At 51.9% G+C, this 15,065-nt stretch overlaps 3 protein-coding genes across 3 annotated transcripts; 1 reads left to right on the top strand and 2 right to left on the bottom strand.

Moving 5' to 3' along the window:
* Positions 1–152: 152 nt before the first annotated feature.
* Positions 153–7,346, bottom strand: BO83DRAFT_332841 (histidine kinase-like ATPase domain-containing protein). The gene is made up of 6 exons (XM_025528312.1): positions 6,913–7,346; positions 1,834–6,852; positions 1,708–1,763; positions 1,253–1,396; positions 827–1,188; positions 153–750 (listed from the first exon to the last, which is right to left on the bottom strand). Exons 1-6 carry the CDS (start codon positions 7,038–7,040, stop codon positions 235–237), a joined length of 6,225 nt encoding a protein of 2,074 aa, XP_025390409.1. The 5' UTR covers positions 7,041–7,346; the 3' UTR covers positions 153–234.
* Positions 7,347–7,804: 458 nt separating this feature from the next.
* BO83DRAFT_355798 (TRAPPII-specific subunit TRS120) lies at positions 7,805–12,782 on the top strand (the record flags this gene model as incomplete). Its single annotated transcript, XM_025529163.1, has 3 exons — positions 7,805–7,970; positions 8,060–9,045; positions 9,098–12,782. 3 exons carry the CDS (start codon positions 7,805–7,807, stop codon positions 12,380–12,382), a joined length of 4,437 nt encoding a protein of 1,478 aa, XP_025390408.1. The 3' UTR covers positions 12,383–12,782.
* A 167-nt stretch (positions 12,783–12,949) lies between these two features.
* BO83DRAFT_376186 (Sec1 family protein) lies at positions 12,950–14,948 on the bottom strand (the record flags this gene model as incomplete). Its single annotated transcript, XM_025530651.1, has 3 exons — positions 12,950–13,661; positions 13,734–14,759; positions 14,822–14,948. Coding segments are annotated over 3 exons (1,792 nt in total), but the record flags the coding sequence as incomplete, so codon positions are not given.
* Between the last annotated feature and the right edge of the window lie 117 nt (positions 14,949–15,065).

The following is a 15,065-nucleotide window of genomic DNA, read 5'->3' as shown; positions in this document are numbered from 1 at the left end:
ACTTGACTGTCACTGGGATTGGATTGGGTGGCCGTGCGGGGTTGCTTTGCTGTCCTTGCTTGGGTACAGAAAAAAGTCTATAGAGATAAGCTGGAAAAAGAAGAAGCTGATGGCAATAGCCAGCTGCACTTGTAGATTGGTTAAGAGATCTAGCTATCCATGTCTAGAATGGAACCGGGATGAGAGAATCCTGCTCTCATGATCATTAGGGTATCATTATTGTGTCCTTCCACTTCAACTGCCAACCTTAGTTTTCTTCTTCCGCATCTTATTCTCTTCGGATCCTGATGGCGTCGCCCCCTTCTCTGATACCTTCCCTGGCGTATCAACCCGGACCTGCGGCGTTCCAACCTTCGCGGCAGGGGCTGGTGGTTTCGCTGCTGAGGTTCGGTCGGTGTCATTGACGCGGGATAGAATGAACGATCCCGGCTCTCCCACCAACGGATGCTCGTCCATAAACTCCTCCCCATACCTTCGGAGCAGGTTGAATGACTCCGCGAGTGTCCGTGTGTCTTGCAGGTTGGAACCAGTGCCGACCACCTGTGAAGAGCCAACGAGCGAGGCCTTGCCAGCTGCATCGGCGTCCGGTAATGGGGTGTTCTCCTTGCTCTGCTGCGACTGCGTGCCAGGTTGACTTGCGTCGGCTTGTTTGAGCGCAGGCGGCATATAGGTATGGCCGTGGGACGGGGTGAAGGTAGGTAGTGTAGATGCTGTCTTTAGCAAGCTGGTGAGAGACGTAACTGCGGACAGCTGCGCAAGAAGTCGGAGTTAGCATTAGCACTAAAGAATGTCTAGGAAGCAAAGTCACAGGAAAGAATTGACGTACGATGCGGTTCCCCACAACACTCGCAACCGAGGGGGCCATGTAGATGCAGTCTCCGACGATAAAGTACGTTGACAAAACTACCACCTCATCTTCCAGGCCGGTCCTCTTGCGCCGGTTCTGCTTGCGAATCACCCAAATGTTTGACGGCTCGTGCGCAAATCGACCATCAGGTTGTGCTGCTGCCTGGATAGGATCATATGAAACCACGAATTCCAAGCCCTGCATAGTCTTTAACCGGTTCTCGAAGGCCTCGCGCGTCTCGACAAAGTGCCGGAAAGCTTCATTGTAGTTTGCTTGGATGGCAAGTGAGGCGTTGTTGGATGTTGGGTCAAAGAATGGCGACTCTGCAAAGTAGAAAAGAACTGCGCACGCAATTAAGAGTATTAGTAGGCGACTTTTGTCGTTAATGGGAGCTGAATCTCGTACTGTTGTTGGAGTGGAGGTATCCTCCCATCATCTGGACGTGGGGCGGGGACCGCCAGAGGATTTCCTCCATGGAGGCATCGGGTGTGCCCGCCATGAGATTGCCGTCCGAAAAATGTTTCTCGCTCTGAAAATCGTCAGAGATTGCTACAGTAGAGACGACGCAGCTGAATTGGGAGCTCTGGAGAGATCCAGAAGATCGAAGGCCCGCGCATCTCTCCGCGGAGGTAATGCCGGTGTTTGTCCGGTTTGCATCACTGGCTATAGCCCGAATGGAACGGTTGGGACACTACAGAGTACACACTGAGAGAAATTTGATGAAAGATTAGAGCGACTCGCTGTCTCGTAATATGTACATGTCGGCGCCTGGCCGTCTGTAATTAGATTGATTTACAATAAATCCTATCCAAATCCGAACACGTTGCTGGACTACCCACTCGGTTCTGGAGCAGCTCTACCTGCGCTCGCGAGCTTGGCTGTTATCTTGGGGAAATATTGCGCAACAAAGCTTTCGCTAGAAACATTGTAAGCCATGTTATCAAGAGCAACTAAAAGAAACGAGGCTATTGCGGGAGCAAACTTACGTATAGTAACTGTGGGCAGAGCTATGGTCTCCCACCAGGTTATGGGCCAGTTCGTGGCATAGGATCACCCACCAGTATACAAGTGCATCCGCTCGGTCGGCAGTCGGGTTTGCAAGCAGTTGCTTCTCGTGAAGCTGTTGGAAGTAGAAGTAATTGCAGAATACACTGCCCGCCCGGTTAAAGGCGATCGTTTTGCCCCCAGGATCATAGAAGATACTGAGGATGTCTGACCGGAGCGAGAATACCCCAGCACAATCCATTAACATCGAAGCAAAGACATTAATGCCGACGCTATTCTTGGCTAAAAATTGACTGCGATCCGGGAGGTTCTTCACAAACAATACGTGAATCCCACAGGCAAGTGTCGCGACAAACTCTAGATCATGACTGGGCTTTTCGTCACAGTAGGACTTCTTCTCGGTGATCTGGTTCGTCTCAGGCCGGCTATAAACATCAGAAGATCCATGGGGCCGACACGCCTGGATGGCGGAGAGCAGCTCCGACTGAAGTCGATGGGGTGAATTGACAGTGACAGGAGCTTCCGAGCGAGTCTTCTGAGGATCTTCAGCAGTGTAAGGCGGGGGAGGGGTAGCAGTCTCTGAGGATTCAGAACGGGAGGGCTGAGATGACTCTCCGTTGACAGCATTGAAGGGCGATCGATTGCCCTCGAGCCCAAATCGCTTGGAGAGGTTGGCGAAGAACCCGCGTGGTCGGCGATCTTGGGTTTGGTCAGGTGTGTCCGGCTGGATGTCACGGGTGCTGTTCTTGCCCGACGGCGAGTCAGGGAAGTCTCCCGGCATTAACTGCTCCCGCTCGTCTTGAACTTGATGAGGTTGTGCTTGTATCTGAGCTTGTTCCTTGGCCCACGCAGCTTCTCTCTCTTGCAGACGTTGACGCTCTTCTTCCAACTGCTTCTGCCGCCTGTCCTCTGCCATCCTGGCTTCGTGTGCCTTTTGTTTGAGGATACGCTCCACGTTGTACCCGCGAGCCTTGAGTTCCAGCAGATCAGTCTTTAGCAACATCTCCAAGGTAAGGGTTGAATGGAGCTTCGGCCGAACAAGGATTAGGTGGACCAGAGCCTGGCTAATCTCGTAAAGATCATACTTGCCCGGGCAGATCCACAAGAGCCAGTCTCTTCCCTGTTGAGTGATGATTGCGCTTCGTTTTTGCGTGTGGGATATCCGACGACCCTTGAGAGAGCGAGTTAGGGAGATGGAATGCACCACCTGCACTTGCAAATGCTTCTCTAGCCACCGCACATCATGCCGGACCAGATCAGGAGACTGGTCATGTAAGAACAGCCGCGAGCGTTCACTGATCAGCTTTTGCAACTTGGCGGCTGGACGTTGGTCGGCAGCTACAGCGCCCCAGTGAGCACGCTCTTCGACAAGGCCGCTCAGCGGTTGAGCCCCCAGAGACTGATAGAAGTTTTCTAGCATTTCTTCCTGAGGCGCTGCGAGTATATGCTCTTTGAAAAGATTGAAGCTCTGGAAATCATCCACCACGACTGCGTCCTTCGCAACAGTCAAAGTCCATTCCTTAATGCTTTGATCTTCCTCCTCATCGTCAGACAGGTGATCATCCTTGGCAGCTTGCTCCTGTGCCAGGGAAGTGATATCCCTGCTTGCGAGCAGGAAGGCCGACCTTCTCATTTCCTGAAACAGTTCGCGGTCCTTCTTCAAGGTTGAGACATGCTCGGCAAGTGTCCTCAGCAGTTTGAGATATTTGTCGGCACTTTGGAAAGAGGCTGATATCCTTGCTGGTTCTTTTACAAGCATGCGTGCAATCTCCACCTTAGTGGGCTCACGTTTGGATCCGACGGCCATGAGAAAAAGGTTCGCCTCTTGACCAAAGTCGACGAAATCGAAAATGTCTTTGTAATCCTCACCGTCACCAAGATAACAAAGTCTGGGTGCTACACGACGCACAACTTTCTTTTCCATCTCATCCTGCGTAGTCGAGACGGGGACTACCTGCGCACTGCCAACACGATCTATATCCCGCCCACTCAGTTCTGACACCCGCCCGGCTAGATACTTGAATACGACCCTTGCGTCACGCTTCGTGGACGGTGGCTGACGCATGAGGCAATCGATGCATTCGCTCAGTGCGGGATGTTGTTTAACTCCAAATTTGGAAGCATGAGGATGCAGATCCGTGCGAAGGATTGCGAACCCAAACAAGGTGGCACCATCATCAGTGAAGCACTTACTCGGAACAGTCAAACCCTGCGATCCTTCGACGGGCAAGAACGGAACAGCCACTGTACCGCAGTCGAACATCGCATAGCCACATGTATGAAACTCGGCGATGTAGTATGACATCGCTTTTGTATGGAGAACCCAATTACCATCCGCGGCTGCCTTAGCCATGATTTGGATAAGCTCAGACGCTGACGGGAAACTCCTGAGTCCCAACATTGACAGAAACCTTCCTTCGTTGCTACTGGGCTGATACCGACCTGGCCATTCAATGATAGGCAAACCCAGTGCCCTGAGCGAGTCCTTCGGTTCGAACAACTCAAATATCTTATAGCGCTTGCGATTCGCTGCTTTAAGATCACCATTTCCACTGCCGTCACTCTGTTCGGCAGTGCATAAGCTGGTGTTTTTGAGTCGTTTGATATCATTCGCAGGAATGTCATCGCGCACGGAAGCTAGATATCGTATCAGGTCGACGTGACTCCATTTCCTCTGGTTATTGTTAGGACCATCGGGTGCTTCCGTGGTATCGAGAAGACGCTCGAAGATGACACCGAGTTCGACAGTCTTACGAACGCCAAGCGCTGCCAGGAATTTCTCTTTAACTCCATTTAGGCCATGTATGACGGGAAGGTCATCAAACAAGCGGACAGAAGAGAAATAGGTCTCAGGAGGCATCTTCATCCCTAGTTTAGTCGGTATCACAGTATGTGCTTGTAACTGAGTGATCACTGATTGTTTCGCTGTCTGGCTTAGATATTCCCATTGCTTCGAAAGAACCGGCAAGACCTGAGCAGAGAACGAGGGACTCTTCGTGATATCTTGATCCAAGGGCAGGAGATTTCGGTTAGCAGAATTGCAGACTAGCCAACGCACCCACGGAACTATCTGAAGCTCCGTCCAGCCTAAAGCCTCCAACTCCTGCTTCCCTAGAGACTTAGTAAATTTGAAAGGCGCCACAGTGGGGGGAACAGGCAAATTGACGGGTATCTTCTGAGGGCTTAGATAACTGTCGATGCTTCCGAAAACAACCAATCTATTCTGGGGGCTGCTCTCGTCCTCTTCATTTGCCACTGCTACACTCAGCAAGCTTTGGATGGAGTATAGATCAAGCTGGCCCGAGGCAGCCCTTTGACCTAACCAAGGAAGGAATTCAGCAGCCTGGCTGGACCGTAGTGTGGTGGTTTCAAGTTCCTGTTTGATGTCGGAGACCGTAATATCGGTAACCAAACCGAAATCCGTCAATTTCTTGACGAACTCCCTCGCACCCGAATAGAACTCATCAGGCAGGACTGGTATCGAATCCATGAAGCTGAGATCCTTCGGGGCAAGGCGTACCTGATGGCTCTGGATAACACCGCATGTTGAAAGAACCTCAATGGATGCACTCTTGTTACACGTCCAGAATGCGTCTTCGATGGTTTGCCCAAGAAGTGATGATGGCGTTGATTCACGGAATACGAACTGCTTTGCAGTGTGGATGGCTTCCGGAAGAACACCTGCTATATCATCCTTCCGTACCTTCATGGATTTTGAGGACTCCTTCCCAGAGGATATCCTAGCTTTGATGGACGCCATTTCGGCTGTCCAGGCGATCCGACAAACAATTCCGGCGGCCCTCAACATCTCCAAATTCCACTTGCTAATGTAGCGAGTATTGAGATCAATACTTTCGCGCTCCACTGTAGGAATGACGGAAGGAGCAGAGATATGGGCATTGAGACCCGTTGTTTGATGGGTTGGAAAACCTATGAAGACCCTGCCACCCTTAGAAGGTAGAATGGAGGAGAGGACCTCTGACTGTAGGCCAGAAGCACCAGAGGCTAAGGTAGTATCATATGAGGGGGTCAGAATGGCGATGGTGGATCGCTTAGGGGGAGGTTTTCGCGTAGCTCGTTCAAGTTCGCTACTTAAAGACTGACTGACGGAAGCTTGGAGGCTGGCGGTGTTAATATGCAGGAAGACCGAGGCGGTTAAGGTCTTGGTCATCTCTCCGGAATCAGTGGAATTATCCTGTAGTTCGGGTCTCGCTGGCTTTTCGGGGGCACTCTGGCCTGTGAGCTTGGAGAAGAAGGTACGCAAAGAACCCGTGGTATCTCTGAGTCCCTCCCGAAAGATGCTGGCATTAGGGTTCCACTCGATGACACGCATCCACGAAGCATCAACCTGAGCAACCTCTCGAGTGACATTCTGAATTTTCATCAGGCCTTGCGGCGTTTTAGTTTCAATATCCCTCGGAATGCTTAGATTGACGCTTGGGGCAGTCTTCTTCGTGAGCCGCAAGAGATTCCAGTCGTCCAACCATAGTTCTATACCCTCCAGACTTACGAACGTAAGGCTGCTGGACAGAAACTGACATAATTGCATCAATGAGGGGATCGGTGACGTATCATTGCGGTAATCTAGAACGAATGTAGTCTCGGGATTGGCGTCTTCATCCAGCTGTAATCGACGAGTAAAGAGAGCGTTCCCTTTCCAATAGAAGGCCATGGCCTCCTTCCCAGATGACACGAAGGGCTCTTCGCAGTCATCGAATACACTGTAGAAGCCGACTCCAAATGCGCCGATTTTGGTCTCATCCGGGTTGCCATCAGCAATGCGCTTTAGCCTTGCCCAATCCTTCTCACTAAAGGGTAGGCCATTGTTCGATATCAGAAGACGCTTGAGAGTATGATTAGATATAGTGTGCTTGATTAAAGTGCTCTCGTCGGCAGCTGGAGGCAGCGGGACCGTTGTAGACGGTAGCGTTTCGAACTTGATCGTTACTTTCGTGGCGTTAGCATCAGCTGCATTCTGTATCATCTCTCGTAAAACGGTCCTATGTATCCTGCTTTAGTAAACGCCGCTATAGTATCAGATGCCCCGGATACAGACGTACCATTTCCCAGAGTAGCGCGCAAGGACTTTGGAAATCAGACCCCGTGTGTCAACTGTGACCGCTTCCTCATCGTTCCCTGATCCCATAGTACGCGCCCTGAGGGCGTTAAAATCGATCTTCTGTGCCATGGTTATAGTTGAGGAAATTCTATTAAACCCTCGCTCCCCAAATACTCCGTGACAAGCAAACTAGCAGTTGTGAAATCTAAGACATGGGTCTTTCGAGGATGCGGTCGGTCAACGGGCGGCGGTGTTCGATAACACTGTAACCTAGACAACAGAGTGTGGTCTATAGATAGATTTTATCGCTCATAAACCAAAAGACCAAAAGACCAAACATGCAGTAATATGAGAGAGCGCAGGAAAGGTAGGCCGGCTTAGGGAGATAAAGACCGCGAATACTCGAGAGAAGAGGCCGAGAGAAAGTGCATGAGAATAACGGTGGCAGAGGCGATGGTAAGTGACTGGCCGGAGACAGCGCGGAGTTAAAGTTATCGGGCTTATCAGATATGCAACGCTTATGTCATCAGGGCCCCCCCGTGACATCGGGGGGTTTCCTTGGGTTTACTTTGGGGTTACGGCGGTCGACAGGCACGCCCGATGCCGCGATCTATCCACTCCGCGCTGCTACTTTCTGTCATTCTTTGTTTCTATATCTTCTTGTGGGAGTTGTTTCTTTCTGCGTGGTCCAGGTGACCAGAGGTCACGGCTCTGTTTAGCGGACTTGAACGAGATCGCGAGCGGAATCGTTGCATTGCTCATTCGCCCGCGTCTACTCCGTCTGTTGGTTGTGCTAGCCCTTCGTATGACTTCCGGAAGCTTGCCCGCCCTTTTGGAAGCAGTTCTGAGCAACTCGCCGACTGCTCCCCCTCCATTCGGTCGCAGATGATACGATGGGTGTCGACCCTCTCTCTCCTATTGCGCCCGTGCGCTTACGGGCGTTGCTGCTACCCATTGGCAAGATAAAGCGCTCGAGGTTCTTGAGCTTCGCCGCAAGGCTTCAAGCCGAAAATGTTGTCCGCTTGAGTGATATCAGTCCTGATGCGCGACCCAATCGAAGTATGCTAGCACTCAGTATCCCATTTCTGCAGCAGGATAGACTTGTTATCGAAATACTGAGTACAGTGGTTGACTGATTCTCGACATAGACATGTTCTCCCCGCTCGCCTTCCCTACCGGCATGATACTTTACGACTTGTCCTACTCCGTGCCCCCAACATCTCACCTAGACCTCTTCCCTTTCGAGATATACCGAGAACCCCTGGTCATCATCGCAATCGCAGACGGTGCAGAACTTGGCGAGAATGTGAAGAAGAGTGAGACGGCATCTGCGGCAGATCAGCCGCCCACTCCGGGCGAGCTGGAGCAACTTCGACAGGAACTCGAAACACTCAAGGAGAGCAATCCGAGAGCACTAGTACATCAGCTCCTTATCTTCGACTATGAAGGGGTGAATAAGCTCACGAATGGCCCTGGGGACGTTTCCTGGATCCCACGACCTCAGGCGTCGAAGGCCACTACAATGAAGACAGTCCTGTGTGATATTACGTCTCTCCTGCTTTCGGAGCTAGACGAGTTCGCGAAGACTATTCAAAGCATACCTTCCATCGAGTCACCGAAGGCGTCATCCTGGGGGCCCCATCGCGGCCCTGACATTCGCCCGCGGCCGACAGACAGGCTCTTTCACCGGATGACCCTGCCTACACATCTCCCATCCAACCCCAATGGCGCACCTGAATCTCCCTTGAGCTCCAAACAAGGATCGCCTGCGCCTAGTGACCATGAGACTCCTACAACTTTCGATGAGATTACCCGATCGATACAATTGGCCAACCGATCCAACTCACTGGGCAAAATACATTCGCTGCCATCGTCCAAGGAGCATAGCCGGGACCGTCTGTCTGTGAGCGGTATGAGCGCAACTGATCGGACCAAGAACCGGATCAAGGGACGCTCAGGTGTTGTTGTTGGGAACCTGTTCCTTCTCGCCGGAAGATGGCCAGATGCTCTGAAGGAGCTGGTTGAAGCTGCGTCTAGTGCTAGAGCAAGCAGTGACTACGTGTGGCATGCGAAAGCACTCGAGTCCATCCTTCTTTGTCTATTGATGGTCGCTTGGGCTGGAATGGACTTTCAGGTACGCATCACCTGATGCTCAAGGTTGGTGTGATATGACTAACTGGTGGCAGATCCCTCCTGTATGCTACCCTGTCGCCGACAAGTCCTCGAAGCTATCATACAGCAGTAGCCTTGACACGAGTCTGTCTTCTCCTGGAAACCGTATTATTTCGCTTCAGAACCTTTCCAACCTATTGCCTGACCTGGCGAACAATATCCTGAATCTCTATAACCGTGCCGCCAACATTACGGATGAACCTCTGCCTCAACTTGTTTACTCCGAAACAGTAATCCGTTTGGCAAGATTATTAGCGGCAGCTCGTATTCGCGACGGTGCCTTGGACGACGTTGCTCTGAAGCATATAGTCATGAACGAGTCCCTTCCACCTTTGCACCGGCCAGAACGGCCTCGTGGTCTCAACATACTTCGGAAATCCGACATTGGTAATTTTCTTTTCCGCGCCCTGCCTCTTTCTCCTAGCTCAGACTTGCCTGCCACGGACGCCATACCTATTATTGTTGGCGTAGTCTCCGTTCTGAACGTGCTTGATTTACCGCGGAAGAAAGCCTTTATCCTAAGAGAACTTTTGTCCATCATGGTCCCCACGCTTGTCCAAGCCCGGAAGATTGGCGCAGCAGAAGTGGGCGTTCATCCTGCTGCTGGCTTAGCATCTCTCAGTGACACGGCTTTTGATATCAATGCCCTTGATTTGGGGCCGGGGAACATGGAGGAGAGCATGCGCTCGCTTCTTGCCACTATAGGTGACATCTATGGTGTCCAGCCATCTTCGTTCTACGAATGGGAGAAGAGACGATCTTCCACTGCGAGTGGGCAAGATGCCTTGCCCGACTATGATTCGATCACTGCTATTGTCGAACGGGCTTTTCGGCACGCCGTTCTGGATGGCTACGGTGATCTCAACCTGAAAATTGATGTTCTCAAAGCGTGCATTAGTTCTTGCGAAGCGCTCCCAGATTTTACCGGCGTCCTTCGTTTCACAGTAGAACTCCTGCAGACCATCAGAGGAGACTTGATGCTTGGATCTAACTACCAGCCACCGTACCTACCTCGCGACGAACAGATCCGACTTCTGAATAATATTAAGCGGACTGTCGGCGCAGCCAACAAATTGGGCGCTTCTGGGCTTGAGGCAGAGTACTGGGATGATTTTCTCATCCGTGGCGTTCAATTGCTTCCTCTTCCGGATCCCAGACGACCCGTTCGCCGCTCAAAGCCTGACTTGGATGCCGTTACAGCTGATCGCGAAAAGCCCACGAAAGACCCTTTTCTGTACAATCCTTTCTCCAAAGCAAGTAATAAGGCTGCTGAATCATTAATGGTTGCCGGTGAATACGCAGCATTCCAAGTCACACTTCAGAACCCTTACGAGTTCGATTTGGAGATCGAAAAACTCACCCTCGACAGCGAAGGTGTACCTCTAGAAGCCGTGGCAGAGTGGATCCTAATTCCTCCGCTATGCTTGCAAGACATCACAGTTTTTGGCAAAGCTACTGGAGAGGGTGCACTCAAGGTTACCGGCTGCATAGTGAAAGTCCGACACTGCAGAGAGCGCAGGTTCCCGATATTCCAAAATCCCTGGAAGCCGGAAGCCGAATGGAAATTCAAACGCACTGGGCTTGCGGCCAAGAGGCCTTCTGTGGAGCGCCCACTATCGTGGAGCTCAACAACCTCAAGAAATGGCAAACAACTTCCCAAGAAAGGCCCAGACACATCAGTGTGCGAGGTCAAGGTCATTGGCCAACAACCATCATTGGTGATTGAGTCCCTGTCCCTGTCCCAATCCGCGCTGATGGTGCTGGAGGGTGAGTTGAGCTCATTCAACATTACACTCCGGAACACATCGCCTTGTCCTCTTGATTTCATCCTTTTCACCTTCCAGGATTCGACAACAAGACAAGTGCAGTCGGCCCTGAGCAATAAAGACTTACTGCCCGTCGAAATCTACGAGCTGGAGCTAAACTTAACCAGACCAGCGTTGCGGTGGCGCCGAGAAGGTTTAAATCCCGAGGACCACTCTATTCCAGCAGGCCAAAGTGCCACGTTCACCATCGATGTTGTCGGAAAACCAGGTCTACAGGACACCACCGTGCAGATCGACTACTCGTGTATTGGATCCTCGCAGGAAGGCTTGCCTGATGTGTTCTATACCCGCCAGTTGTTCGTCCCATTGACTGCCACGGTCAATGCCAGCATAGAGGTCGCTCGCTGTGACATTCTGCCACTCAGCAGCGACTTTGCATGGTGGAACAACCCTGAGGCGGAAGCAGAACCTGACCAAATCAGCACCAATATGCTACCCCCATCCGCAAATGGTGAACCGTTCTCACCTGTGCTTTCCCACCTCGCCAGGGGTGGATACGGCCCTGATCACTGTATTCTTCTTCTGGATCTTCGCAATGCTTGGCCTAACGCCTTGTCGGTCACCTTACATGTGGGCGAAAAGGCAGTGGAATCCGACATGAAATGGCCTCCAGAACCGCCCCAGAATGGGGAGGGCCAATACACTGTTCACGGGGAGCTCCAGCCAGGCCAGATGTCACGATTCGTTCTTGTCCTCCCTCGAGCCTATCTCGACAATCCTCATGCATCTATCCCGATACTTAACACCGGTGTCAAGCGGCAATTTGTCGTAAGTGCCAACAAGCTTACCTTCGAAGCCGAGGCTGCGACACGCGAAGCATTCTGGTACCGGGAAGAGATTCTCCAGCGAGTCTGCGGGTTCTGGAAAGAGAAAGCAGGCGTCCGTGAAGGAATAGTCGACCTGCGCAACCTTCGCTTGAACGCGCGCATGGTTGACTTCTTCCGATTAGAAGACGTCGGCGTGACGTACTCTCTGGAGCCCGCTTTTCCCAGTGACACAAAGAGCGTGGTACAGACAGGACGCTCAAAATACGACGTCCAAACCGACGACATGCTCAACCTCACCGTCACCGTCCTCAATCGTTCCTCTCGGCCCGTCCACCCTCTACTCCGCCTCCAGCCCAGCCTCCGCCACCAACCCAGCAATATCGCATTAGATCTGTCGCGACGCCTGGCATGGACCGGGATGCTCCAACAAGTCCTCCCCATCCTGCATAGCGGCGAAAGCACTACGGCCACCGTTGGCGTCACCGTTCTCTGCCGAGGAGAGTACGAATTCGGCGCAACCGTCGAGGAACTACGGTTGTTGAAGCCGGTAACGGAGTCCGAGGACGAGTCTTCCAATCCCGCACAGGCGCAGGCAGCTTTCCATGATGACGAAGGAATCATCACGGATACTTTTGGGGCAGATGTGGCCAAGAAACGACGAATATGGCACGCCAAGGAGACTTGCGTTATGAATGCTCAGGACTGAAACGCTTCTCATACAACTTTAGAAGTGAGAGTAGAGGAAGTGGGGAGGATCTGTTCTTCAGCAAGCAATTTTTCTTTCCTGTCCATATTCGTTGCATTCTTTGCCATGGGAAACACTATCTTAATCACGACGTAAATGCAGACATAGAGAGAGAGCGCGCCCTTTGTGTATATGTATAGTTCAAAAGTTGTTTTTCTTTTTCTGTATTCTCTTTCTTTACTATTCCGACAATTTTCCTTTCTATGGGAATGCATATACGACAACGGACGAATCATGTATTATGTAGGGAGTTAGTTGTGCGTCTCATTGTTTTTCGTCCCTCTTTTTTGCATTGTTATCTACACGAAGAATTCCCTGTTCGATAGCCTGGTGTGTACTTACTGGATAGAGCGTCTTTATTGTCATGTATTGCGTCAATAGAATGAATCATTGACTATGTACGCATCTTGGCCAGGTTGACTTGAGGTGCCATTTACGAAGCATACTCTAAGTAGCTTCATTCCTTGTATTTGCAAAGTCATAATGATGATCTGCGGAGCGAACTCTTGTGATAGACATAAAAATTGGCTAACAGCTAAAATTTCAGGATATATTATAATGATAAGGGAGAGCTACAGATACACAGAAGCAAAAGCAGAAGCTAATGTCCGACTGCCCTCTGAAGCCGACCAGCGGCGGATGAGGGGGCGGGCTCAGGCCAGCCGCTCACTGCATCATCGACTTCCTCGAGGAAGCTGGTGCTATTGTGAATAGAGGTACCTCCCAAGACGACTCTTACTCCGGGTGAGCTGGCATTGACTTGGGCAACCATTTTCGCTTCCTCGTACGTCGCTCCGCCCACCATGAAGATGATGATATCTTGGGGCTTGTCTCGTGTGTGGCCCCCGCCTTCGAGGAACGGGTATTGCAGCTCCTTCAGGCGACCCTTGATCAGGTTTTGGAGAGTGGCTTCCAGGCGAGGCGAGTGCTGGGTGTAGACGTTTTCGACACCCTTCAGACCCTTGAACCGATCTCGGGCCCCGGAGAAGAGGGAGGTGGATTCGAAGAGGTCGGAAAAGCCGCCCGCGACCGGCGGGGCTTGCAAGGAGTGGTGATAGGCGAGTAGTTTGGGGATGATGTTGACTTTGTAAGATGGGACGTTGCCGGCAGTGACGAGGAGATCGAGCAGGATCGGGAGTGCATTGTTTGGTTGCTTCTCGTAGCGGATGGCGTACAGAGCAACCAAGCGCAGCTTATTCTCTGCGGGAACGCTAGGTAGTTGAATGATCCGTTGTAGGTTCTGCACAAGAGACAGTGTCAACAGCTGGTCTGCTGCAAGCTCCATACCCGGAGAGAAAAGAAGGTCACATACCTTGAGGTCATTGGCGTGGTTGTCATTGCAAGCCAAGCTCTGCTCCAACTCACTGACGTCGAGCAGGTCATCCTCACCCACGCGCCGACTCAGCTCCCCAACCAGCGTGACGTGTTTACTCACATTGCCCGATAGTTTACGAAATTCGGGGTAGTCCTCTACGAAGCGCTTCATGTCTGCGATGGACTCGATGTTCATCGTGTTCTGCGTCTTGACCTGGTACTGCTCGACATACTCTTTGATGTTCTGACCCAGATCACCAAAGTTCTGGTACATGTTCTTCTTGAAGAACGGATCCTGATCCTGAGAAAGGACGATTTCACGCAATTCCGGCCGAATCTCCGGCACGTCCCGGAGGTCCACGCGCCCATTGTGAATGCCCATCAACTCATGCACCATCGCTTGGTAGGTCCACTGGGTCAGTAGCGGAGTGATCGGGTCGTCTCTGCGGTCCAGAATCAGTAGGATCGGGGGTGTATCGGTCTTGCGGAAATTGAAGAGCTGCTCTTCCTGCGTCACTTGATAGCGGACCTCTGTGGCCAGCTTCTTCGCCAGCAGACTGTTCTTTTCGTAACGGATCAACGGGTTCTTCTTCAGCGCCAACAACATGGCAATGACCCCCTCAGTGGCTCTCTGTAAGGCATCCGCATTCCACAGATCTGGCGACTGACTCCACAAGCGCTGCTGTGGGAAGCCCAGGTTCAGGGAGCAGAGATCGGGATTGATCACGAGGAAGTCGGCAAAGTGTTCCTGCACCACGCGAACTACCTCGTGGGAATCGGCTTCCGCGAGTCGTTCGAGGGAGGATTTGCGAATGATGTTGGTGAGGTAGATATAGTATTCTCCGTATTTGGGCTCGCGGAGCTCGTCGATAAGGAATTGGATGGAGGTGGGGGAAGGGCGCACGAAACAAAGGCAGCGGAGGTGTCGCATACGTTCGCGAGCGGCGTTGTCAAGCCGATCGATGAGGTAGACTTCATGGTTCAACAGAGCGGACTGGGTGATGGCGGTGGACACAATGGGTACCTGGAACGGGTGGATTAGCGCACAGCTTCCACGGGGATCAATGAGAGAAGCGCAAGTCCCACTGTCTCACTGTCGAGAAGTAATATCTTCATCTTAGCCGATGAGGAGCTGGAAGAGCCCGGCGCCGAAGGGTCCCCCGCGGTGACCATCTTGGAGATGTATCCCGACACCGCCGCGACGACATCCATATTGAATGAGGGGGGTGTGGAGAGAGGGGCAAGAGGAAGGAAAAGAAAATGGTGTGGTCTAGCAGAGCTGTGGAGAAGATTCTAGACTTTCAAGATCGACAAGGGAGATGATACATCA

Source organism: Aspergillus eucalypticola (assembly GCF_003184535.1).
Source record: "Aspergillus eucalypticola CBS 122712 chromosome Unknown BO83scaffold_6, whole genome shotgun sequence".
Classification (NCBI taxonomy): domain Eukaryota; kingdom Fungi; phylum Ascomycota; class Eurotiomycetes; order Eurotiales; family Aspergillaceae; genus Aspergillus; species Aspergillus eucalypticola.
The sequence above is the reverse complement of the archived record's forward strand: the minus strand, read 5'-3'. Positions and strand labels throughout refer to the sequence as shown.

Coding starts and splice junctions, on each gene's coding strand:
- BO83DRAFT_332841 (XM_025528312.1), bottom strand. CDS start 7,040: ATGGCACAGAAGATCGATTTTAACGCCCTCAGGGCGCGTACTATGGGA. Junction 1,764..1,833: donor TCTGCCCACAGTTACTATAC/GTAAGTTTGCTC, acceptor CAATGTTTCTAG/CGAAAGCTTTGTTGCGCAAT. Junction 751..826: donor GTGTTGTGGGGAACCGCATC/GTACGTCAATTC, acceptor CTTCTTGCGCAG/CTGTCCGCAGTTACGTCTCT.